A 27,696-nucleotide genomic window follows, 5' to 3' on the forward strand; every position below is an offset into this window, starting at 1 on the left:
AAGATCCTTTACGGGGTGTGCTTGAAATGATTTTCTTCCTCCCCCTGTGTTTTCTCCCCACCTCTTTTCCTACCTCTGACCCAAAGGAACTGTTCAGCGGAGAGCCTGAGGAATCCAACCTGCCCTCACACTGGTCATGAATTCCCTTAGCTCTCCGTTGCACACTCTTCCAGGCTACTCTGGCAGGTGCTGTGGGGAGGAGGCTGTAAATGTCCAGACTTCTCCAGTTGAGTTTCCCCCTTTCTTCTCAGTGAGGGCTGAAATGTTCTGGGAGGATTGTCCCCTGGAATGGGGAACTGGACCCTTGTCCCTCTGGGCCAGTAAATGATAATTAGGGCACCACTGTTTAATTTTGTTTCAGTTACTTTTCCTAACGAACACCATACACCACTTCAAAAGGAATTCCAGTGAAGCTAGCCCTGCCCTTGGGATTGTTGGTGTACTCGGTAATTTCCACAAGGCCCATCTGTTTCCAAATATCTCTAATGAGCCCCTCACACTGTACATTATTTTCCTTCACCACCTCCCCTCCCTACCCCTTTACCCACTACTCTTCCTTACTTCAGTAATCCCTTCTCTCTCTCACATACTTCCACAGCAAGAGCCACCAAAACAAACAATCCCAGTGCTAAGAGTCGGGAAGAGTTTGGCTGGTGTAGTTGAGCAAAAAGAAGGCCAAGAGGGAATCTGATTGCACTGTATCAATACATCACAGGGGGGTAAACACCAAGGAGAGCAAAGAGCTACTGAAGCTGAAAGACAGTGTTGGCACAAGAATAAATGCGGATAAACTGTCCAGGAACAAATTCAGGCTGTAAATTAGGATGATGCTTCTAACCATCAGAGGAATGAGGCTCTGGAGCAGCCTCCCAAGAGGGGTCAGTGGGGCAAACAACTTAATTAGTTTTAAGAGAAAGCTGGACAAATTTATGTGTGTAATTGTGTGACGGGGTTGCTTGTGCTGCCAGACGCTGGGAATGGGCGACAGGGGATGGATCACTTGATGATTCCCTGTTCTGTTCATTCCCTCTGGGGCACCTGGCAGTGGCCACTCTTGGAAAACAGTATACTGGGCTAGATGGACCTTTGGTCTGACCCAGTATGGCCGTTCTTATGATGATAGGGGACAGCGCTTGGCAGCCCTGGGGGGCCCTTCTGGTTTATGTCTCATGTTCTGAAGCTCATGCTTCAGGACTCCAGCTGGTCTCCTGCAGGGGTCAGGAAGGGATCCCTGTCCCTCAGGTTCTCTGGCGGTATGTGCTTTGTTTTCTCTCTGAAGCATCAGGGATGGCCACAGCTGGAGATGGGACATTGGACGGGGAGTGTCAGGGCTCTGAGGTGGCACTGAGCAGTCTCTCTCTCAGATGCTTGGCTGGCTGGTTCTTGCTCACGTGCTCAGGGTCTGACTGATCACATATATGGGGTCAGGAAGGAATTTTCCCTCAGGTCAGACTGGCAGTGATCTGTGGGGTTTTTTTAGCCTTCTTCTGCCATGTGGGGGTGCGGGTCACTAGCTGGAATTATCTGGATACATCTTACTTCAATGTTTCTCTGCCATTGTGGGGTCTTGGACATTGGTGCATCTCAGTCTCTCCCATTCTCTGCCTGTGGCACATAACTGAGTGTCTTTATGTCAAGAATTATAACATTCAAAAACCCCAGTCGGCGAACACTTCAATCTCCCTAGACACTCAACAACAGACTTAAAAGTGGCAATTCTTCAACAAAAAAACTTCAAAAACAGACTCCAATGAGAAACTGAAGAACTGGAATTAATTTGCAAACTGGACACCATCCAATTAAGCATGAATAAAGACTGGGAGTGGATGGGTCACTACAAAAACTATTTTCCCCCTGCTGTTACTCACACCTTCTTGTCAACTGTTTGTAATGGGCCACCCTGTTTACATTGGCCTCATTACCACTACAAAAGTGATTTTTCCTCCCTTGGTATTCTACTGTTGAGAATAGCCCATTTCCACTTTAATTGAATTGTCTCGTTAGCACTGACCCCCCACTTGGCAACTCCCATCTCTGTGTGTGTGTGTGTACACACACACACACACACACACACCCCCCTACTGTTTTAGTCCACTCCATTCATCTGATGAAGTGGGTTATAGCCAACGAAAGCTTATGCCCAAATAAATTTGTTAGTCTCTAAGATGCCACAAGGTCTCTTCATTGTTTTTGCTGATACAGACTAACACAGCTACCACTCTGAAACCTGTCTGGGTGCAGCTAGTTGGGGGTCAGTGGCATGGAGTCTGGATGTGCGGGCTCAGGGTGGTGCAGAGGTGTGGCACTTGCCAGGGTGAGGGTTTGAGTGCAGGGAGCTCAATGGGGGGTGGTCTGGGTACAGGGGTGGGGGTCCCAAGGCAGGGGGGTTCCAGATGCAGGAATTGAGGTTCAGTGGGCTAGGGTTCAGATATGGAGGACTAGAGGGGTTCTGGGTGCACGGGGCGAGGCTTGGCGGGGGTATCTGGGTATGGGAAGTCCAGATGCATGGGGGTTGGGTGGATGGGGGTGCAGCTCCCCATACAGTGACCACTCCCCCCACAGCTGAGGAACGATGGGGGCAGGAAGCAGGGAGGATGCTGAGCTTCCTGCAGCTCAGGGAGGTTTCTCGGGGTGAGTCTTACACAGCCCCAGCCACTCCTTGCAGGGGAAGAGGAAATGCCCTTCTCCCCTGCCTCCAGCCCTGCTGTCTGCTCTGGGTGCCTGAAATGATGTATCTGCGCAGCTAGAGAGTGGTGCGTAACCACTCTTGCAGATTCTCTTTGCTTCCCTGTCAAAGTCATTCTTCTGTGGGGAAGCAAAGAAATCTGTGGGGGATGTTAATTCTATGCACCCGCAGTGGTGCAGAATTACCCCAGGAGTAACAAAGGTATATCCTAGTAGCTTTTACAAGGTGCTGTTAACTAATCTCACTACTGCAATACCTGACTGATGCGTGTGACTGCACTTAGGGTTTTGATCTGTATTGATGGCCAAATGGTAAACGCTGTGTGATTTCTGGAGTTCATTTTTACTTACAAGAGGTTCTTAAGGTTCAGCACCTGCTGAGCTAAGCAGAAGAGCACACACTATTTCTAAATAAAGTTACAAGACATTTTAAATGAGCAGCCCCAAAATGCTATTTAAATATTAATATATCACAGTTCAGTTCTGTCATTCCTCTTTGGAATTTTTCAATACAAGTTTGAATAACAACATTAGCCAGCCAAGGCACGTAGCATTCCTGCAGCAGTCTCCTAAGTAGGCCAGGTCTGAAACACTGAGCAATACCCAGTGACTCAGAATGCTTCATGGAACAAAGCTGCTCAGATAACTACTCTCCAATTTTTCTTTCCCACTAGGCACTATCCCTGTCAGTCAATGCCAATCTCTGTCAGCATATGTTTGCAAACAGAAGTTATTCCGTTATTACAATGAGTTTGTCATCAAAGTTGGGATTGCCTAAATGAAATAACATGGACAGCTCCTGTCTTTGCCTGATGACACTCTTGTAAACAAGATACTACGGCTCCTCAAAAGGCTGTTTATCCATGCAAGAAAACATCCCACCACAAAACTCTCTCAAGACACCTTGTACCATGTGCATCACTTTGGGAATGAACCCTCCAACTGTCACTGCAGAAATCTGAATTCAGCAGCAATCCCTGGAAGCAGCAGAACCTCCACACGTTATACAGACATTACTATATTTTAACCCTTTGACATCAGGTGCTTAGCACAAAAGTATTTCCTGGTGATCCCCAGAACAAAGTGGTTAAAGCATCATGGAGGAAAATGGGGAGAGAGAATGGGCCATCACAAGAAGCACTGCCATCTGCCTGGTGACACCCATAGTTCTGAGTGGTACAGGATATAAGCAGTTCTAATTTTCCTAGTGCTTTCCAAGGAAATTCACTTGGTCTTCATACCTGCACCTGTCACTGACATAATACAGCTATAGTTTGCAGCCTGGGGATAATTAAAATCTCTGTTCATGGTTTGATTGTTTTAAAAAAAGCCATTCAGGCAGGGCTCTCAGCTGCTGACAGTCAATGGGGCAATGCTGACTTACACTCTCTGAAGACAGGTTTCAGAGTGGTAGCCATGTTAGACTGTATCAGCGAAAAGAACGAGGAGTCCTTGTGGCACCGGAGAGACTAAAGTTGAACATGTCCTGACACTTGATTTGACATACGTAACAAAACACAAAGACACAATACACAGGTCTGTAGACGGTGACTAACTCCACAGTCTTTCTGTTTGTAAAGAACTTGTTAGTACCCAGGTTTATTTCTTTATGTGACACTAATTTGCGAGTGCTTTAGCTTGCATGAAGTACTGCCTTGAGGCAGATTTATTCCATTCAGGTCTGTGTTGGGCTCTCAGATCAGACAGTCTTTAGATTTGATTATTGGCAGTATTTGTGTTTGTCTAGTTAACAGGCTTTATCTGACAAGCAGAGCTTCTGTATAGTACCCATTAAAATCAAAGATTATTTATTCTTCTAAGGTGTTTTTGCTACGTTAAGCGATCACAAGCTCGTTTTTAACCTGGGCCAGGAAAGGCGACTCGTATTTGGAAGTGGTTCTCCGAGGACCCTGACATTATGCAGAATCTGACTTTCCAGCAGGGCTCATGCAGAGATGCTGATTTAGCTCATCTGGCTCAAAGTTAAGGCAAACCACCTCCCCACACACTCGCTACAGGAGCAGACCTGGAATTCCTTGCCCTTGGCTAATGCCACAGAGAGGTTGTATTTATCTCCACAGGCCATAAGGAGTGCTAGCAGCCCGCCTGCCAGAACAGTTTCTCCCCTGGCCCCGCTGACTGCTAAAGCAGCACTGCCATCCACTTCAGGGGATCTGTTTGCATAACAGACATGGTGCTGCAATCAGCCATTCTGAAAGTGAGAGGTAAAATCAGATCCTGAAGCCTTGGGCACATCTATCTACACTGCTCTGCAGTTTGGTCTAGAACGGTGTGAACAGCAGTTCAGATTGAAGGGCTGTGCTGTAACTCCTCCATGTGGATGCTGTGGGTGTGAATGTAAAGGTCCTTACTTGGCACTAATGTAGTTCTGTTTGAAGAGGAGTGTAGACATGCCCTAGAGAGGCTGAATCTTGTGTCTACTCCAGATCACGCACTCGTTTAAGGGAGACAGGTCTCTCTCGGGGCACAGAAGGAAACGCAGTAGGACTGTGTGTAATTCTGGCCATCAGCTGGGTGGGCAGTAGCTGCTGATTGTGTAATGAGAATGATGGCAAATAAGGCAGAGAGATCTGAGGAGCTGTCCGTCCATGTGTGAATCATGCATCTGGTTACTGACCTGTGCAGCCACACAGTGTCGGGCTGGGGTGCACTCTACTGCAGGGAAGGTGAAAGAAATGTGCATTAGCTTTGATAATATAATATAATGAGATGTATTCAGAGGCCTAAAAATATTGAGTTCCAGAAACTTAACCCCATATATCCACTCAGCCAAGAGAGACAGTATTGTAATTAAATGTTGATCTTTACTTATACTTGGTAAGGTATGTGAATTGCTCTCTGAATTACTGCAGCTCATGTTGCCATTGGTCTTGAAATCCATGGAAACTCAATACCCACAGGCTTATGAGCCAGTGACTGGAGTGTGTTATTAAGACACTTGCTGCTGCCTGCCTTCCTAGAGGTGTGAAAGCAACGGATGAGTTACAATTCCATTATAACCTACATCCCATGAGCTGACTAGCTTCTCTTGTCAGAGAGCCACTTCCTGCCCAATGGGAGAAATCCTGCAGAAGCAGGAGAGGACTCGGGCTTCTTTTCATAGCCTCTCCATTTTGAATGTGTCAGAGAAGGTAAGATGAAGCCATATGGAGTATCACAGAATGGCTATTCTGTGGTGACTTCCAGCAGGGTTGCAAGCAGTAGCTATGTATTGCCTTTCAGCGGGAAATGTGGCATCAGGTGCTTTCCTCCCACTCAGTATGGGAACTTCAAAAGGGGCTGGCATAAAAGCCCAAAGCAGCTCCTTCCCCTGGTGCCCTAGGAAAGCTGTTATTTCATCTCTTCAGGTTAGAAGGGATTCTTAGGATCATAATAAGGCTGCTCTTACATTCAGGCTTCCGCATATCTACTAACAGACTCTTTCCACAGCAGCTTAAAAGTAGCCTAGAAAACACACATGCCCCCCCTCCCTTAAAGTTATTTATCTTCTCCATTCTAAATCCAGCACACAAATGAAACTGATTAAAGAAACACAAACATGGTCACTTAAAACCTGAACATAGAGAGAAGGCCATAGTTTGATCCTCAGATCCCTTGCAATAGTTTCTTGCTTGGCAGGTATGATTCACTGTGTGCAATACAGCTCTGGTGTTTACAGTATCCTTAAGGGTGAGACAAGGGCCCTCCCTCTCACAAGACAAATAAATTTACATCAAGATGCAAGTCTCCACCACCTCTTCAGACACCATGACCTGAACACCTTTCAACACATACCAGAAACCAGTGACAAACAAGAAGAGCCATTCAGTACACCAAACCAAGGCCAAGAGCCTGCTTAAATGTGGACAAGTAGTAATATTTCTGGACCATTTCCAAACAATTAGATTATAACCCAGGGCCAGGAGTTTACTCTGCCTGTGACTGGACACCATCCTAGGAAGCAGCTGGATATCTGGGATTGCAATGTAATCTGCTTCTGTAGCTCACCAGGATTAGGGGACAGGCTAATTTTTCATCATTAACAGGTCACTGCAGTTCATGACACACATTAATCCAATTGGTCCCTGCAGCTGAACACTTATATACATCTACCTTTGAAATCAGGTGTATCCTGGTCATGCTTCAAACAACTCCCCGCAATCGGAGACAGAAACACTGCCCCTCTCAGTAGGGATGATAAAGCCTAAAAGTGTCATTAATGAGCAACCCCAAATTCACCATGTGTAACAGGAGAAAAACACTCCCCAGCCTAGGGAGCTAATGCTCATTAAGTAAAAGCGTTTCCATGGTTGAACTAACCCGGTGTAGTCAGCCCCAGCCACCAGGTAATTTGATGTGTGCTGCCCTCTGAAAAAGGTTGCAGACTCCTCCTATTCAACAATTCGGTGCACTTGGCAGTCACCCTTTGGACTCCAGCATCTCGGATGCTGTGCTGGGAGAGCGCTCTCTCTGCCTCAAGATCCCATTACCAATAAAGCCGTTTCTTTACTTTCTTAGATTACGGCCACGGCTTTCCTTTCCAAGCTCACCCTTCAGAACAGACTGGTCTGCAGACCACACTACCCAGACGGGGTTATATGGCAGAATGAGAATGGCTTTGCACTGAGTAAGGAAGAAGGTTACGCTTTACCGTGTGGTCTGTGAGTGGAGGAAGCACGATCAGCTTCTCCATGGTATTCATCACCACCCTCCACAGCTCCTTCAGCACCCTCTTCAACACCGTCTTTTCGCACACCGTGGCAAAGAGCGTCAGGCTGCAAGGAGAGAGCAAGAGCTAATTAAAACACCGCCGTTCCAGCAGCACAGTCTGCAGGAGAAATGGAGTGGAAGTGTGGGTGAGATTTAATGCCTCACCTAGCAAACAATTTACGTTAACTCTTACCTAACGTCTCATAGGAAAGGCAGCATTCCCTTTGCCTACAGCGCTGCTAAAGTAACATTTTCTGTTGCTTTTTCCTTCAGCTTTAGCACTAAGACATTTGCACAGAACAGGATTTTTGTGCCCAAGAATTCAGCCACTGCTATTTAACATCCAGAGAAATACAAAGTTTTTATTTGTATTATGGTAGCTTGCAGGGGCCCCACACAGGATCAGGGCCCCATTGTGCTGGATGCTTACACATAAAATAGGAGAAGCACCCTGCCCCAAAGGGCTCATCCGTCTAAATAGGGAAAGACCCAGCAGGTGAGTTTACACTAAGAGAGGGCCATTATGCTCTGCTAGTGTGATCTCCAGCAAACACTCCACAATCACTCTGGATTGTCTAGAGCTTCTCTTTTAGAGACGCAGGGAGATGGGGACACAGGAACACAAGGATTTATCTATTGGCTAGGTGTAGACTTTATATAAAATGAGTGGATGAGACAGTGTTATAATTATGTTGGTCCCAGGATATGAGAGAGATAAGGTAGGTGAGGTAATATCTTGTATTGGATCAACTTCTATTGGTGCATGGGACAAGTTTCAAGCTTCACAGAGCTCTTCTTCAGGTCTGGAGAAGCAAACCAGAGTGTTCAAGTTAAATACAGAGTGGGATAGGTTGTTAAGCATAAGAGGGTCAGACGCGTCGTAGCATCACTCCATATAAAATGGGCACTTACTTACCTGTACTGTAACTTGTTCTTTGAGATGTGGGTGCAGATGTGTATTCCATTCAGGGGTACAGGCATCCAGCACACCGAAGCCAGAGAACTGTGGTCTTAGCCCGTCGCCTGACTGTCCGAGGGTGATGCCACCTAATCCCCCTCAGTTTCTTCAATCCAAAATCCAAGGCTGCAGACTCTGTTTAAATAGAGACTGCAGAGCAGCCATCCCAAAGTTCGCATCTGGTAATAGCATAACACCTAGCTAAAGTGTGTACAAAAGACCAAGAAGCAGCCCTACAAACGTTCACTATTGAGATATCACTGAGAAACGTGATCTGTGTTGCTTGTGGTCTTGTCTAATGGGTCCATGTCTGTGGGGGCATAGTCTGAGCTACCTTTGGGGTTTAGATGAAGGGTCAGCCAGTCTCCTCACAGATGATCTCCCAGGTAGATAACTTCCTGTATTACCACAGCTTATGAGGCAGATATTACGCTATTATCTGAGCTGCTTCTGAGCATTTTCCTTCCTCCTCATTTAGCCAAGTATCATCCACGCTGTGAAGTGTAGATTGCCAAATGCTGGAACAACAACCTGGGCATGGTGCTGGGTCAGCAGGTCAGGCAGGAAACGGAGAGATTTAGGAGGCTGAGCTAACACACTGAGAAGGCCAGGAGAATCAACATTGCTTCGCCAGGCCAGTGCAATAAGAATCAACTTAGTATGGTCCAATGTGAGTTTGAGGATAACCCGAGGAATCAGAGGGAAATGGGAAAGGCATACAGCAGGTCTCTTCCCCAGTTCAGATAGAAAGCATCAGTTAGGGACCCTGGACTGAGCCTCACTTGGGAACAAAACTGACATTTTATATTGCCCTTCATTGTAAAGAGGTCGATGGAAGGAATGCCCCATTCTGTGAAAATGGACCTCACTCTGCTGCTCTTCAGTAACCACTTGTGGTTGCTGAGAAAAACCTGTGAGATGGTCAGCCAGCTGGTTTTGAGAGCCTGATAAATGTGCCACCGTGGGCATAGTTTCTTCCTGACAAAGCCAGCTGTAGTGGGCTCATCCCTGCTTGTTCACCGAATACACTGCGGTGGTATTGTCTGCAAATGTGTGAACTGCTGCTCCCCAGCTCTGATCTCAAAAGGCCTGATACACATTGTATATTGCCTGAAGCTCCAGCATGTTAATATGACTGGAAGCTTTCTACTCTGACCACAAACCTTGAATCTTTCACTTCCCTAGATACACTCCCCAACCTATTATGGAGACATCGGTGACTATTGTTCTGGTTGGTGGAGGATGGGCAAACGGAACCCTCTGGCACATATTGTTCTGTCCACTAATATAGTGAATCTGAGGCTACTTGGGTAAGCCTGTCCAATGAGCATCAACTGGGGCGATAAACCCTCCTGAAGCATGGCAGAAGAGGGCAAAGAGACAATCTTACACGCTGCACCATGTAAGTGTGTGTGGCCATATGGCCCAGTAGTCCCAGACATATGTGGACTTGATTTTTTGGGGTTCAATATTGATTTTTCTTTGTTCAAAATCAACCCTTGACAATCAGAAGGGTCCAGCATGAATTGGACACAACTAAGGACTTGTTCCCTTGATCTGCAGCTCAATAGCCAATTGTCCAAGTATGGGAAGACATGAATTCACCTCCTTCTAGGTAGGCCGCTACCACCATCATGCATTTAATAAAGATGTATGGAGCTGACAACAGGCCAAAGGGGAGAACGCTGTACTGGTAATGCTGGCCAGCAACGTGGAATCTCAGGAACTTTCTATAGCCTGGGAAAATCACAATGTGGAAATAAGAAAAGGAGTACTTGTGGCACCTTAGAGACTAACCAATTTATTTGAGGATAAGCTTTCGTGAGCTACAGCTCACTTCATCGGATGCAAGTGAGCTGTAGCTCACGAAAGCTTATGCTCAAATAAATTGGTTAGTCTCTAAGGTGCCACAAGTACTCCTTTTCTTTTTGCGAATACAGACTAACACGGCTGTTACTCTGAAATGTGGAAATAAGCATCCTGAAGATGAAGAGCATCAAACCAGTTATGAATCAAGGCAGGGAGCATAGTAGTCAAGGTAACCATGTGGAATTTCATATACTTGATGAACTGGTTGAGACCAAGGATAGTCTCATTTCTCTCTTGGACTTGGAGATCAGGAAATACTGGGAATAAAATCCCTTCCTGTGACGATAATGACGAATCTCCTCCACAGCTGCCAGAACACGAAGAGTTTGGATCCGCTGAAGAGGCAGTGACTCATGAGAAGGGTCCCTGAAAAGGGAGGGGGAAATGGAAAGGAATTGTACAGCATTACTGAACCCCACAATGCTTAGGGCCCATCTGTCCATTGCTGTGGATTCTCAAGCACTGCAGAAGCGAGACGGCCTGCCTACAGACTGAAGAGATGGTGTTGAAACATCCACAAGTGGTATGGTGCTCTTGATTTAATAGTCAAATAGGCTGCATTCCCAAAGGTGAAGGTGGACGAGCTGGCTGGGTGAAAGCAGATCCAGAAGACCTTCTCTTGTGGGACTTACTGCCCTTTCTGGAGTAGTCCTGGTGCCTCAGTTGTTATGGTGCCTGTCTAAAATACTTTGAGTGGTATTGCTGTTGTTGCTGACCTCTAAAATGACACCTTTTTGTGGTTTCAGAGAAGCAGCAGTGATAGTCTGTATCCGCAAAAAGAAAAGGAGTACTTGTGGCACCTTAGAGACTAACAAATTTATTTGAGCATAAGCTTTCGTGAGCTACAGCTCACTTCATCGGATGCAAAGAGTGCAGGGTTGCTTATGAGTCCTTAAACAAATGCAACTTCTCATCTGTCTTACCAGAAAATAAAAATCATCTGTCAAAGGGCAGGTCTTCCATGCTCTGTTGGATGTCTGCACTATTCCAGAATTCTGCAACGGTGGTGCTCTTCTCATCTTAATCGCCGACACCAAAACTCTGGCACTGGACATTGCTGTTGCAGCTGCCAACTACAAAAATGTCTTAGCGACCAGATGAAACTTCTGCGATAAACGCCATCATCTCCTCCCTAGAAGATTCAGGCCATTTGTCCATGAAGTTGGCTACAAAGTCCCAGTTCAAAAAACTATACTTGGACAGCAGCACCTGCTGGTTTGCAACACACATCTGGCAAGGAGGAAGGCAATATATTTTTCGGCCCATGAAGTATAACCTCTTTGTTTCCTTGTCCTTGGGTATAGACTTGTACCTATCTTGTCATGACCTCTCATTGGCTGCAGTCATGACAACTGAATTGGGAGCAGGATGTGAATAAAAATGCCCGAACCCCATGCACAGGAACATAACTCTTGTCCACATGCTTTGCCATAGGTGTCAAAGCAGCTCTGGTATTCCACAAATCTAGGAGGACTCCAAGAGTACCTCACTAATAAGGAGAGCTACTCTCCCTGGGATGAAGACTGAAGAATGTCTACCAATTTGTGCCTGTTTTCCTGCACAAACTCAGCCTGTATAGCCAAAGTAATGGTCTCAAGTTGCAGTGGGGGAGGTTTAGGTTGGATATTAGGAAAAACTTTCTCACTAGGAGGGTGGTGAAGCCCTGGAATGGGTTACCTAGGGAGGTGGTGGAATCTCCATTCTTAGAGGTTTTCAAGGTCAGGCTTGACAAAGCCTTGGCTGGGATGATTTAGTTGGGGATTAGGTCCTGCTTTGAGCAGGGGGTTGGACTAGATGACCTCCTGAGGTCCCTTCCAACCCTGATACTCTATGATTTGATGAAAGCATGAAGCTATTTAACTTCAGAGCTCCTGATGTTCCTTAAAATCTTCAGGGCCAGGGGAGGAAGATTCCGACACTGCAGAGTCATTGAATGAGGAGGATGAAAGCAAAGGAGCCATTGGAACCTCCTGGTGCAGTACTGGTTCTTGTATATGTGGAACCATGTGTACCTGCTCTAAGGGAGATGCCTCCGTCTGAGTTTGCAATGTAGGTGGCTGAGGAGGGGATACCACCGGCTGGTCAGCTTATCTGGCCCAGGAACAGGTGGAGGATTCGGATTTATAGAACGAGGAATCGCTCATTGATTCCACGGAGGCTGCTGAGGATAAGGGCATGGCATTAATAACCAAGAACCCGTCTCCACTGAGCGAACAATACAGATCCCAGTATCAATCCAGATCAGAAGGTGGTCTTGACCACCTTCTAGACTGGTGTCTGAAGAACAAAACGTAAGGGGGATGACCACCCCAGGCTTGATGCCGATGGACACTCAAAGTTGTTCAGAAGCAATGGGGGAGCGACCCTCAGAGAAGCAAGCAGATGTCCAGCCGCTTCCCCGGTCCAATAAGTTGAACAAGGTCAGCTCTCAGACTACTGCACTGGGCAGCACAGCATGGGGAGGAGGTGACCAGCCCTCTGTGGAGAAAGAAGTGGTTCAGGACTATTTAGAAAAGCTGGACGTGCACAAGTCCATGGGGCCGGATGCGTTGCATCCGAGAGTGCTAAAGGAGTTGGCGGATGTGATTGCAGAGGCGTTGGCCATTATCTTTGAAAACTCATGGCGATCGGGGGAGGTCCTGGACGACTGGAAAAAGGCTAATGTAGTGCCCATCTTTAAAAAAGGGAAGGAGAAGGATCCAGGAACTACAGGCCAGTCAGCCTCACCTCAGTCCCTGGAAAAATCTTGGAGTAGGTCCTCAAGGAATCAATTCTGAAGCACTTAGAGGAGAGGAAAGTGATCAGGAACAGTCAGCATGGATTCACCAAGGGCAAGTCATGCCTGACTAATCTAATTGCCTTCTATGACAAGATAACTGGCTCTGTGGATGAGGGGAAAGCAGTGGACGTGTTATTCCTTGACTTTAGCAAAGCTTTTGACACAGTCTCCCACAGTATTCTTGTCAGCAAGTTAAAGAAGTATGGGCTGGATGGATGCAACTACAAGGTGGGTAGAAAGTTGGCTAGATTGTCGGGCTCAACGGTTAGTGATCAATGGCTCCATGTCTAGTTGGCAGCCAGTATCTAGCGGAGTGCTCCAAGGGTCGGTCCTGGGGCCGGTTTTGTTCAATATCTTCATTAATGATCTGGAGGATGGTGTGGACTGCACCCTCAGCAAGTTTGCGGATGACACTAAACTGGGAGGAGTGGTAGATACCCTGGAGGGTAGGGATAGGATACAGAGGGACCTAGACAAATTGGAGGATTGGGCCAAAAGAAATCTGATGAGGTTCAACAAGGACAAGTGCAGAGTCCTGCACTTAGGACGGAAGAATCCAATGCACCGCTACAGACTAGGGACCGAATGGCTCGGCAGCAATTCTGCAGAAAAGGACCTAGGGGTTACAGTGGACGAGAAGCTGGATATATGAGTCAACAGTGTGCCCTTGTTGCCAAGAAGGCCAATGGCATTTTGGGCTGTGTAAGTAGGGGCACTGCCAGTAGATCGAGGGATGTGATCATTCCCCTCTATTCGACGTTGGTGAGGCCTCATCTGGAGTACTGTGTCCAGTTTTGGGCCCCACACTACAAGAAGGATGTGGAAAAATTGGAAAACGTCCAGAGGAGGGCAACAAAAATGATTAGGGGACTGGAACACATGACTTATGAGAAGAGGCTGAAGGAACTGGGATTGTTTAGTCTGCAGAAGAGAAGAATGAGGGGGGATTTGATAGATGCTTTCAACTACCTGAAAGGGGGTTCCAAAGAGGATGGCTCTAGACTATTCTCAGTGGTAGCTGATGACAGAACAAGGAGTAATGGTCTCAAGTTGCAGTGGGGGAGGTTTAGGTTGGATATTAGGAAATCTTTTTCACTAGGAGGGTGGTGAAACACTGGAATGCGTTACCTAGGGAGGTGGTGGAATCTCCTTCCTTAGAAGTTTTTAAGGTCAGACTTGACAAAGCCCTGGCTGGGATGATTTAGTTGGGGACTGGTCCTGCTTTGAGCAGGGGGTTGGACTAGATGACCTCCTGAGGTCCCTTCCAACTCTGATATTCTATGATTCTATGATTGCATTGGCGTTGAGGTAGGTACCGAAGTCAGTGCCCCAAAGACGGGTCAGGAATATCACATTCCCACTCAGTACTTTGACTCCCTGTGGAGTATTTACACCCTCCAGACTATTGTACTCCTCCTAGTCACAGAAACGAAACTTCCTCATTTTTCAAATACGTGCTCTCTTTACATGAGAGATCCTAGCTGGAGCTCTATTCCTCATCTCCTCTGAGACCTCTGCTGCAGCTGGAAATCAGAGACCAGGCGGGTGCACAACTTTGCTTTGCTTTCCTCTCCTTGTGCCAGAGATGAAAAGTAAAGTTTTAATGGAACAAAGTACCCCCAGAGTCCAAAGGCAGAGGCACTGCTAGTTTCAAGGAACACATGTTCAGCTGTAACAAGTCTGTAGAGGGTGCACACTGGTGTCCTTCTGTAGCTCAGCTGTGTCTCTCTTTCCAAACACTAGCCACGTGTATCTGAGTGAGACACCACAGATAGAAGACTAAGCAACAGCCCAAGTGAGAAGGCCAAGTATTCCTACCTGGCAGAGCCCATTCCCACAGAAGAGCGAACATACTGATTGTAGGGCCAGGAAAAGTCCATGTGGCCCAACGGATGGGCTCTTTGAATGCTGATTTGAAACCCACTTTCCTGCTTCTCTCAGGAGAGCCCTCAACACCCTTCTCCAGAAACACATCAAGATATTTCTTGGCTTCAATTTTGTGCTTGGCTATAGCTGCCTTCCTCAGCATCAGTTCTCTGTTTACACTCCCTTTTGCCTGGAACAGTCCTGATCAGTTTCCTTATTTGCCTCTCACTGACCATCCCCGTGCCAATGTAAGGGCGCAGAGAGATCAGACTCACCAGCAGAGTCCCACGGGGCTACATCTATAGGAAGCCATTGGGAGAGCTGAGGACACAACACAGTGGCTGAAGTGCCACCAATACATAGACAACACTCCGCTCCTTTATATCCAGCATGAACACAACCCTCTCCCAGGTCTCTCAAGGCCTAGCCAAAATCCTCAGCTGGGTGAAGAGCAGCTGGCCAGAGCGGAACCCAGGCAACGAAGAGGTGATGCTAGCCAGACACAGGCAGCATTTAGAGGAACTTGCCTCCTCTATAGGACAGACAGGAAGAATAATCCAGGCTCTGCCTCTGACTTGCTGTGGACAGGAAAGAAGTCATGAACATTCCCACTTCTACTTCCCACAATAGAAGGTGATGCTGCCTCCGAGGAGTAGTTAGGTAAAGCATGGAAATTGCTTTATGGATGTAAAAGTGCTTCTGTGTACGCATGCTAACTATGAAGCACACAGTCCCTTTCAGCATCCAACCCGAGGAAAAGTTGGAATGACTCAAGTACAAATGCAACAAAATAAACCATCTCTCATACAACAAAATCACAAATTATACCTGGCGAATGTCATGGGATTCACAGAAACACCATATCATATCTGCTGGCTGACACGTTCAAAACGAGAAAGTCTAATACGTCATCCAGAAGCCGCCTCTTTTCCAAAGATAAAAACCCTCCGGGATGACTCTGATAGAGAAGATGTCTCGAGGGAGTCATCCAGAAAGCTGAAGAAACCCCTCCCAATCTGTTAGAGATTTTATGGCAGTATGAATACAGAACTGAGCTCTTCTTACTTTCCATCCAGGAAGTCCATTAATGGCCTCAGGACATTGTCCGCATCTTGCGCCACTGTGGTCCTGGCATTTGCAGGGATATTTCCGGTCCCTTTCACTTGACAGAGTATATCTGACATCTGCTTGACACACTCATCAATACGGGTCTGAAAGCTAGACAGACGAGAAAAGCAAGGTTATTCAGCGGCTAAGCTATCACCTCTTGCACATGAAAACATAACATGCACTCACTAACTATGCAATACTCCTCCTGATTCCATCCAAGACCTTCCCTATTGCTTCCTTCTCAATGTTGTTAAGAAGGACACACTATCAGGGTAATCAACTGTGTAGAATATCAGCAGTGACACTAGGATCCCTACACATGGTCTCATTGCGTTGGAGATAAACTCATTCACTTAATTAAAAAGCTGCCCTTTCTTTTTGCAAGAATTACAACTGCACCCAACTAAAAGCATACTGTTCTGTGTCTGGTATATACAGTCTATGACTTCACGCAGATCAGAAGCATAACCAGTGCTCAACTTCAGTGCACTGCGGACAGACACATAAATGCAGCTCGTTGCCAGACCTCACAATAGACAGTTAAAATCACAGGTGCTCAGCAGCAAAGACACGTGCTGACTGAAACAATCCCCAGTGCCAGAGGGGCCGGGTTATACATAGTGTCAAGACTGTAACTGGGGCTTGGCTAGCCAAGTGAACAATGTCTGTCTCTCTGTTGAAGTGACATGCCACGGTTAGGGGAGTTCAACTGTCTGGAACTCCCAAGGGTAGACAGGTACGTCCATTAGGGAAATTAGCTTGTCACAACCACTATCAGTAGATGGCAACCAACCTAGTTACTGCAGACCAGGGGTTCTCAAACTGGGGGTCGGGACCCCTCAGGGGGTCACAAGGTTATTACATGCGGGGGTTGCAAGTTGTCAGCCTCCACCCCAAACCCCGCTTTGCCTCCCGCATTTATAATGGTGTTAAATATACAAAAAGTGCTTTTACTTTATGGGGAGGGGGGTGGCACTCAGAGGTGTGCTGTGTGAAAGGGGTCACCAGCACCAAAGTTTGAGAACCACTGCTGCAGACAGTCCAGAAGAATCTAATGTAGTGGTTTAATGTGGGGAATACTGCAGCAGAGCCTTCAGCACATCAGCTGGGAATACAGGGAAATGCCGTGACATTTAAGTTGGCAACATAGTTGTAGCTGTGCTTGTCCCAGGGTATTCGAGAGACAAGGTGGGTGAGGTCAAATCTTTTACTGAAGAAGCTGATCCAATCAGAGGTACCACCTCACCCATCTTGATATTTAAGGCAATTATTACTGACAATAGACGGTAAGTGTGGCATTCAATGAATGTTGTGTAGGGTCTTGAACATGTAAGAAGTGCTAGGGGTTGCAGCCAAGGTTTAACACCCCTTACCCCACCAGATCAGCCGAACATGGGGGCGGGTGTGTGTGTGTCTCTAAAGCTAGCTCCTAAATCTATATTTGGGCACCTAAATAAGGGGCCTGATTTCCTATAGTGTCGAATCAGCAGGGCACCTGTGGCATAGGTGGGCCTCTCTCCTTTCAAACATGCACCCTCGGTTTCTGCTACTCACTATGCTCCGTGCCCCACTGACTTTTCCACCTACACCCTCCCACTGCCTTCTTCCCCCACCATGGAGCAGCCTCCCCCCAGTGCATCAAAACGTCCTGCTGATTTCTAGCATCCTACTCCATTGAAGCAACCCCAGAGCCAGGATCCTCTCTTTCTGTTCTGCCTCTATTCTCACGTTCACCTCTCAGACACCGCTGCAGAGCTCGAGAGAGTGGGAACGCCCCGGTGTGGCACTCGAGCAGAGTGCCAGCATGCAACACTGCAGCAGCCAATTGTGGGCACACAGGCAGCTCGATCAGATTGACGGTACAGAGTGTGGTGGGTCTCGCCCAGAGGTCAGGGTCTCACTGATTGCCATATTTGGGGTCAGGAAGGAATTTCCCCCCAGATCAGATTGCGGCATAGATTCGCCTTCCTTTGCAGCATGGGGCACGGGTCACTCGCAGGTTTAAACTAGTATAAATGGTGGATTCTCTGTCACTTGAAGTCTGTAAATCATGGTTTTAGGACTTCAGTAACTCAGCCAGAGATTAGGGGTCTGTTACAGGAGTGGGTGGGTGAGATTCTGTGGCCTGAGTCATGCAGGAGGTCAGACTAGATGATCATGATGGTCCCTTCTGATCTTAAATTCTATGAGAGGCCTCATATTGCAGGGATCTGTGCCTGGGAATGGGGTGGGCTGTATATAAACAAGAAATTGTCAGCTTCTCAGGTTCCAACAGCAGCTGCTTCCTTTAGCCCCAGTGAGCTGAGTCTTCTGGTCTGGACCCTTTCCTCCAGCTGGCCCAGGGAAGTGGAGGTTTCCAAACACAGGGGAAGACACCATTTTCCGTGAAAATGACCATGCAGTTGCGCCAAGTCACCGAAACCCAAGAATTCCTGGTTTGCAGGGTCACATAACTAAAACATTAAGTGTTGGCAGCTACATCTTACTCTGTGCCTAAACTGCCACATAACGGGGTAGCCCAGCATAAAGCAGTCACTGCAGTGAGCTATGGGTGTCAGTCTCTCAGGCACCAACAGAGAGGATTCCAGGATTCCTCGGTCCATATGCCATCTCTCCTCTCCTCCAAGAACAAACATCATCTAACCTGCAGTTAGGTGTAAACCTTGCTATGTTTCCTCTGAGCTATAAAACCTGGAGTATTTATTACGTGTGAAAAGCTGATGTGGAGTGTTACACTAAGTAGGATGGTAATGCAGCAGTAGCGTCTCCACACTGTTGATCTACTGAAATATGAACCCCCGACCTAGGTGTGTTTGGAATTACATTTACTATGTTTGGGATGCGTGGAACGGGATTAAGGGTGTTCTAAGGATAGAACCACACCAGGCCAGGATGCAGAGAAGGGATTGCCTGTTTTTTGACAGAGACCATGTGAGACACTGATTTATTGATTTAATTTCATTTTTTCTACAGAATGGCCATTTCAGCTGCACAAGTGGCTCCATACCAACCACCAATCTTTATTAAGGCTTGTTTCGTTGGTATCTATGTCTAAGGTGCCTATTGTCTTGGTAGGTGGTGAGGTGGCAGGTGGTTCTCCAGCTTGCTCTAGGTTTAGTCATGGATGTTACTTTTGCACAACACATGCTGTGGGGTTTTGCCCCCCATTCTCTGGGGGAACGGTACAGCAAAGCGGGGCTCTGTAGATAGCAAAGGGAGTGCTCCAGGCCTGCTGTTGAGAAAGCTCATCTCTTCCCCTTTGAATCTGTACCTAGGCTCCTGAAGACAATGTACTGGAATATCCGAGCTGCCACGGAGGCCCTCCCCGACCGGTCTTGGAGTGGGAGTATTGTTTGTTATGCAGTGTTGGAAACCTACAGCCCTTCCAGAAGCCAACGTGAGGGTGGGAAGAGGTGGGTGTGGGATCATGCCTTGGGGTGAATTACTCTCCCACTATCCATCCTTGCACTGAAGACTATATTTGGTCCATCAGTAATGCACTAAATATGGCTCTTTGACCAAACCAGGCTCTATCATCCTGTGCTCTGTGATGGCGCTTCCTCAGGACAGAGGGAGCAGGGAATTTAGATGTCATTGTTTCCTCAGCCACTGCAGCTATCCCTCAAACATGAAAAAAGCTCAGATCTGATGCATAAGAGGTGCAAAGTGTCCCAGGAGTTGCCATTTGTACAGACACTTTCTACTCTAGCGAGGACACCTACGCTACCTCTCAGTTACATCCCTGAGGAGAAGGTCTGTCTTGCACAGTAAGCTGCCCTTCCACTTTTAATTTGATGCCATCACTTCTGAATAAATGAAGCAGCTGAACCCCATTGACTGGTTAATCTCTCTCTCTTGCTGGCACATGTTTCTGAAACACTCCCTGATACGTGTGCTGATCCTGCATAATCTCTGTAAATTACATTTTCAAATGCCAAGAGTCCACCCTAATTGTCTTGTAACATTGGTACTGTGAAGACAAGTGTGAGATAACAATACTAACCCACTAATTATGATTTCTCACTTATCCGCCATCTAATTATGAATGTCATTGACTCAGTTCCATGTGTTCGTATCTCCCCATCTCCTGCTGCCACCATCCATGAATAGCAATGGGAGTTACACACTTAGTTACCAGTTTCATATGCTGAAAATGCAGCTGTGTGTCAACAAGTCCCACAAAGTAACTGATGATCATAAATACTACAAATGTATGGATGGGAAGCAGAGCAGTCAGGCTGAGCTTTTATTCTCACCACCCAGGTGGGAGCTACACTACTGGATGTGCCTGCATTAATCTTTTTACAGGGCATAGATGAGATGAACAGTCCTTATCGTGGGGAATAGTTATTTTCAAAGATTAATAGACTGGATCAGTCGGGGGACATTTTACTTAGGAACATAAGACTGGAAGGGAACTCCTGGCTCATCAAGTCCAGCCTCCTGCTATCATAGGCCACCCCAGCCTATAAATTCCTTCATAAATTTATCAAACTCCACCTTAAAACTAGTTAGCTTGTTTCCCCCCCCTCTCCTGCTGGGAGGCTGTTCCAGAACCTGACTTCTCTGATGGTTAGAAACCTTCTTCTAATTTGCAGGCTAAAAATATTCATGGCCAGTTGATACTCAATCCATGCCTCCCGACAGAGGCCTGAACATCCAGCAGAGGGGAAGTGTCTTCAGCCTTCCATTCTTGCTTAAGCTGCAACTTTTGTGCTCACTGTATGATTGCGAGAGCTGACGCACAATCCTTGCCACAGTTAGTTTGTATCTATGATTTGTAAATAAAGCTTTTAATTGCCACTAGCAACACTTTTGGTGCTTGTCCCGACAATGACTGACCAGCCTATAAAAAAGTGCCCACCTTTGCAACATTAGAGTACTGGGTCTCAGCGTGAAACACAAACGCTAAGCCAGTTTCCTTCCAATTTCAATCCTCATTTAACAATCAGAAAGCATTCAGCTGTTACATGCTTTAACAGACTGTTTGCATTTAAACAGGAATATCACTCTCTGAATGTTGAACTGGAAACTGCTTTCAGAGCAAAGAAGAGCAGGGCTCAATTCTCCCAGAGACACAAGTGCTGTTAGCAGCAGGATCAGCAATATATGTAATCCAAATACATTTCACAATTCAGATTCTGATGTTCTGTTCCCAGGCAGAGCAATGAACACAACAGATACAATTTTCTGAAAGTTTCTCAATTCTTCAGATGGAGAATTGAGCAAATTCAGGGCCATGAATTTGATTTAAAACAGAAACACAGTGTGCAATTGCCATGTGTTTTACTTTCATCTCAGTCTCACGAGAGATGCAGCTGGAGTGGAAGGAAAGGAATGTTTCTATGGTTATAGAAGCTAGATGTTCTCACCTGTTACCAAACACAACACTGAGTTCATCCAAAACATTGTTCAGTTTCACCTGGAGCTCTTTGAGATTGTCACTTGCTTCTGGGTCCAGCTGTGGACAAAAGGAGAGAGCTTAGCTGGAAAGTCGAGGTTGGTTTGCTGTTCCCCAAAGCACCATCACCCAGTGCTGACTAAATGGTAGAAAAGCACATGAAATATCCTCAAAATGTGTATACTAGCATCCTTTCCCAGGCACCACTGTAGAGTTCATGGCCAGCTGCTCTAGAGACTTCCCCATAGAACTTGGGAGCCATGAACAAACGTTACTTTGGCTCCTACTTTCCGCCACCTCTTCTCAAAGTCATCCCTTTTCCTGATACTTGTGGAGTTAAGAAATAAAGAAACATTTAAACCTTTCCGGCACAGAACCCAGACTGTGCTGTGTTACTGCGATATATACCTTTGGGTTCTGAGTCACCTTGGGGCTATAGGTTTAATTTAAGACTGGCTTCTTTAAAGTGGGGCTTTTCACTGGGGTTTGTTTCTCCGTGTGTGAATTTGAGAGTAGTTGCGTCACCTTCCACCGCCAGAGTCATTACACAGACTTCAGGCTGCAGTTCAGTGGAGCATGGGGAATAAGGCCACAGGTTCCCCACTCTTTTGAAAATCTGGCAGTAAGTGTCACAAAGGGAGTGGTTATGTGCTGAGCACTTTGGAAAATATGTTGTGGACCCTGAGCACATGAAGATCTGGCCCCTTAGTGATCAGCCCTGAATACTCCTGAGTCAGACTGCGATACAGTCAAGGTCACTGTGTGCGAGTCTTTCAGCTGACACATTAAACCCTGAGATCCTGTCTGTACTGCATGAACGGTACTGATCTCTTGACCCCTGCCCTAAGAGTCCTGGTTTGCTCCATGATCCATAGCCCATAATTTCCCTCTTCTGCATTTGTGCAGTGTGCCTGATGCTGGTGGTTGCCACTCTCCAGCCTTAGGTGGTTGCATTTCAGCAGGGCAGCGATGCCTGCACATGCAGAGTGTGTGAAGTGCTTTGGGATCCTCTGGACTGGAAATGCTGTGTGAACGTGAGATAGGATCACTTCTGGTTACATCAGCGCTTCTGGTTCGTAAGCATAAATGAAATGCCTCTGCTGTTTGTGAATTGGGACTTTAGAACTCCAGCCTGCCCTCCAACTTAGACCTCCTGTACATTCACTTGTTGCAATGGCAGTGCGGTGGCTAGAATTCAGGGGCTTAGGTTTCTAGGCTAAATCCCAGTATTGGAGCTAGACAGGAATTAAGCACAACAGGAGTTCCTGCTACCCCATTCTGTACTGGAGCCCTGCTTGTTTTCTTTAGCATCTATCAGAGAAAGGAAAGCCTCAAGGGAAATTCAGAGATTGGGAATGGGATTCACTCCTTTCCCTTTAGTAAACTAGCTGGGAAAATCCAGATTTTAACAGGTGTTAGAAAGTGTGCTTACCAGTCTTCTAGATCTGCTTTCAAAAACAGAGAAAGAAACAGCAGCTGTTGGTTTATTTATGAGTCTCAGGAGTGAAGCGCTGACTGCAGTGACTTTCCTGCTTTATTAATGTGAGTTTGTAATGTTATTCCCTGTGCACTTATTTCTCCACACAGACAGCAACGAAGATAGCCCCCGATCTAACAATGCTAATTAGAGGCTTTGGGCCCAACTCACAGGTGACAAAGCTAGGTATACAGCCTCCTAGTGGTTGCTTTTCTTTCTACCACCTGGCCCCCTTCCATTTCCCAGGCATGTAAGACCCCATCAGTTTACAGAGTCTCCAATGCTGAATGTGTAATTTACAGCACCATTACTCCTCTGAACTCAGCCCACCGCCTGGGGGAGTGGGACTCAGGATCAGCCTGACTCACTGTGACATTTCAGACAAATGCTTTGCCAGCTGAACTAGAGAATCAGCTCTCTTCTAATGCAAGCCAGCAGGACTGGTACTGATCACCCACCACTCCTTATATTCTGCTATTTCTTCTATAGCTACAGGCTGTGTCCGTACTGAATCCACAGGATTTTTTAGGTCCGCATCTAGGACAGCGACGGTACATTGCAACTCCTGACCCTTGGAATGTTGAGCTCATGCCCTGTGCAACTGGTGAGTTATTTTACTGTGGGAAGTTACATAAGCACGGCCACAGTGGATCAGACCAAGGGTCCATCTAGCCCAGTCTACTGTCTCCCGACAGTGGCCAATGCCAGGTGCCCCAGAGGGAACGAACAGAACAGGGAATCATCAAGTGATCCATCCCCTGTCGCCCATTCCCATCTCCTGGCAGACAGAGGCTAGGGGCTCTCAGAACATGGTTACCACAGAGGATGCATTGAGTGCATTCAGGCTGCATCTTACTACTTTATTCTTGTAGCAGTGACCCTGCCCTCCCGTCAGAGAGCAGAACATGGCTCCCCGGTATCCTAGTATCACCAAGTTTTGCATTGGCTAGAGAGGATATCTGGGAGCAACACTTCACCTAGGGGATGAACACTCAGGCCTTTACAGTGCTTCTGGCCAAGGGGCTGCAGACCCAAATTCAGATCCCTGTAGCACTCACTCTCCTCTAAACTGATCCCCCGCCCTCCTGTTTCAGGTGTGATTCACAAGACTGCTACTGACACTGATTAAAAAAGTTTCTAGCTTTTTCCTCATTACACATTAGTAGCCACTAAGTACCTACATGCCTCCAGCTTCCATCCAGGACACACCACACGATCCACTGTCTCCAGCCAAGCTCTAAGATAGAACCGCATTTGCTCCAATCCCTCAGACAGAGACAAACACCTACAAGATCTCTATCAAGCGTTCTTAAAACTACAGTACCCACCTGCTGAAGTGAAAAAACAGATTGACAGAGCCAGAAGAGTACCCAGAAGTCACCTTTTACAGGACAGGCTCAACAAAGAAAATAACAGAATGCCACTAGCTGTCACCTTCAGCCCTCAACTAAAACCTCTCCAACGCATCATCAAAGATTTACAACCTATCCTGAAAAATGATCCCTCACTCTCACAGATCTTGGGAGACAGACCAGTCTTCGCTTACAGACAGCCCCCCAACCTGAAGTAAATACTCTCCAGCAACCACACAACAAAAACACTAACCCAGGAACCTATCCTTGCAACAAAGCCTGATGCCAACTCTGTCCACATATTTATTCAAGTGACACCATCATAGGACCTAATCACATGAGCCACGCCATCAGGGGCTCGTTCACCTGCACATCTACCAATGTGATCTATGCCATCATTTGCCAGCAATGCCCCTCTGCCATGTACATTGGCCAAACCAGACAGTCTCTACACAAACAAATACATGGACACAACATCAGGAATCAGAACATTCGAAAACCGGTAGGAGAACACTTCAACCTCTCTGGCCACTCAGTAAAAGATTTAAGGGTGGCAATTTTGCAACAGAAAAGCTTCAAAAACAGATTCCAAGGAGAAACTGCTGAGCTTGAATTAATATGCAAACTAGATACTATTAACTTGGGTTTGAATAGAGACTGGGAGTGGCTGGGTCATTACACATACTGAATCTATTTCCCCATGTTAAGTATCCTCACATCTTCTTGTCAACTGTCTAAATGAGCCATCTTGATTATCACTACAAAAGTTTTTTTCTCCTGCTGATAACAGCTCATCTTAATTAATTAGCCTCTTACAGTTTGTATGGTAACTTCCCCCTTCTCTGTATGTGTGTGTGTGTATATACACACACATATATATACACACACACACACACCTTCTTACTATATGTTCCACTCTATGCATCCGATGAAGTGGGCTGTAGCCCACGAAAGCTTATGCTCTAATAAATTTGTTAGTCTCTAAGGTGCCACAAGTACTCCTGTTCTTTTTGCGGATACAGACTAACACGGCTGCTACTCTGAAACCTGTCACTAAGTGATAGTGGAAGGAAAACCAGCTGTGGTGCTGAATTTCTCAGCTCAGTTGCAGAAAAGTCCTTTGTCATTATGGAGATGTTGATTCTTCTGAACAGCTACTAACACATAAGGAGGAAAAGTCTAGATAATGTATTAACTAGCTCCTTAATGGCTGGTATTGGCATTCCCTGGCTCCACACAAACTGCAGGGGATTAACTGAACGTGATTTAGGTCCATTAAAAGGGCATGAGACTGGTGCCTACTCTTTCTGTATCTGAATTAGATACAAGTTACAGTCCTTCATAGACTTCCTTCAGCTTTCAGTGTAGCTGGAAACTCTTCTCTGCCAATATGGTGAAGCACTGATAAAGGTTCCTGAAGGAACTAATATCTACTTTGCTGCTTCGTCAATGAATGTCAAGTGTACCAGCTATCCATGAGAACAGGAAATGCCACTTGGACTGCACAATAAACCTGGCTTGCAGAGTGGAGCAGCAAGAAATATTAGAAAGTTGGCGCATTGTAATGCATATCATGACCATGGCATTTCTGCTGGAAGCTGGAACTCCACTGCCTTATGGAATTTTGCAATCTCCCTCACCCTGGGTGCATGGAGCGTGACACTGAGAAAGAAAGCTAATAAAAATGTTCTCTTTCTATGAAACATGAGACAGCCTAGACTACATGGTGATTAATTCTGAACAAATGCTCTAATTCTAGTAGTACTAATACTTGGCACTTCTACAGCATCTTGTTTGAGGATCTAAAAGCAGTGTCCAGACAATGAATGGAGACTCTCAACACCCACCTTACACATGAAGCCAGAACGTATTATCTGTGTTTTCAGAGGCGAGGCATCCTGTCTCTATTTGAAGCCATCAAGAAATGGAGACTCTACCAATGCACACGGCAGTTTGTTCCCATGGTTAATCCCCTTGCTGGTAACAATTTGGGCCTTATTTCTAAATTTGATTCTGTCTGACTAACGTCCACCTACTGATGGTTGTCATGCCTTTTGCTGTTAGATTAAAAAGCCCTTTGGTACCAGCACTTTCTCCTTGCATAGGTACTTATACACTGTAATCAAGACACCTCTCACTTCTTTTTGATAAGCTAAAACAGATTGAGACCTTCTTTAAAAAGACACAATACATTGGTTTTTATCTTTATCCCAGGCTTATGTCACATGGTCCCAAGGATCACTCACTTCTCCCTACCTTTCAGGAAAGGGAGAAGATGGAGGGCTGAGCAAAGCCAGCAGTATGCATTTCTAACTCTAGTATGGATTTGACAGAGGTCTTACAAGACTGAAGAACTCAGCAGGATAAGAAGCTCTTAGCAGGAGCCTGGACCCAAGGAATGCTTTCCCACAGCTGTTACAACAAAGTCAAGGCTGTTCTTCAGCTATCCTGGGGTTTGTCACACAGGTGACTGAGCAATTAAAATGAGGGATAAATCTGTCTGAACACCAAGAAGAGAGTATGTTTTACTGGAGCATTTTTCATACAGCTTAGCTGATAGCCAAGGGCATGAAAACTGGAGGAAGACAAGTCTAATGAAGACCCTATTCTCAAGGCTCAATACAGTAGCACCTCAGAGTTATGAACACCTCAGGAATGGAGGTTGTTCATAACTCTGAAATGTTTGTAACTCTGAACAAAACATTATGGATGTTCTTCCAAAAGTTTACAACTGAAAATTGACTTAATACAGCTTCGAAACTTTACTATACAAAAGAAAAATGCTGCTTTCCCTTTATTTTTTTAGTAGTTTACATTTAACACAGTACTGTAATGTATTTGCTTTTTTGTGTGTGTCTGCTGCTGCCTAATTGTGTAATTCCAGTTCCAAATGAGGTGTGTGGTTGACTGGTCAGTTTGTAATTCTGGTAACTCTGATGTTCTACTGTAAATATCCTTCTTCTCGGATATTTTCCCTGAGAGGCTTGTACTTCATAAAAATCTAAGTTTCTACACCTTTTAATTGGGCTTGTGCAGCATATCGAGAATTCGTGACAGTGGGCAGTGCAGTACATGGGTTTTTTTATCCTGCAGAAGTTAATGATTGCATAACTTGTGAAAGGCAGAAGAAGGTAGGAGTGGGCTGCAAAGTCGTTCCTGACGAACGAAAATAGAAAGTATTACACTGCCCACTGTCAGACTGTTTGTACCATTCCCAAGCAGAGGTCTGTAGAACAACATGAGGGGTGAAGAGAAAACAGCACAGGTGGCATGAATGCTTTACTTGCATGACTTTATGACTGCCACATTCAAAGATATTCAGATTCCAAGGCCAGAAGGGACCACTGTGATCATCTAGTCTGACTTCTTGTGTAACACAGGCCAGAGGCCTTCCCCAAAATAATTCCTAGAGCAGAGCTTTCAGAAAAACATTATGCATTTGTGAAGGGATGAGTGAATTATACAAAAAGAAAAGGAGTACTTGTGGCA

At 46.1% G+C, this 27,696-nt stretch overlaps 1 protein-coding gene across 10 annotated transcripts in view; it reads right to left on the minus strand.

Moving 5' to 3' along the window:
- Positions 1-27,696, minus strand: part of UNC13B (unc-13 homolog B) — a 397,323-nt gene that overhangs the window by 25,456 nt on the left and 344,171 nt on the right. For all 10 annotated transcript variants that reach the window (XM_043546786.1, XM_043546787.1, XM_043546788.1 and 7 more), the window contains 3 exons: positions 21,350-21,438; positions 15,933-16,085; positions 7,337-7,460 (listed from right to left, as the gene is read on the minus strand). In XM_043546786.1, the coding sequence (XP_043402721.1) occupies positions 7,337-7,460; positions 15,933-16,085; positions 21,350-21,438 (366 nt within the window). The remainder of the gene's footprint in view (positions 1-7,336; positions 7,461-15,932; positions 16,086-21,349; positions 21,439-27,696) is intronic.

Source organism: Chelonia mydas, chromosome 5 (genome assembly GCF_015237465.2).
Source record: "Chelonia mydas isolate rCheMyd1 chromosome 5, rCheMyd1.pri.v2, whole genome shotgun sequence".
NCBI lineage: Eukaryota > Metazoa > Chordata > Testudines > Cheloniidae > Chelonia > Chelonia mydas.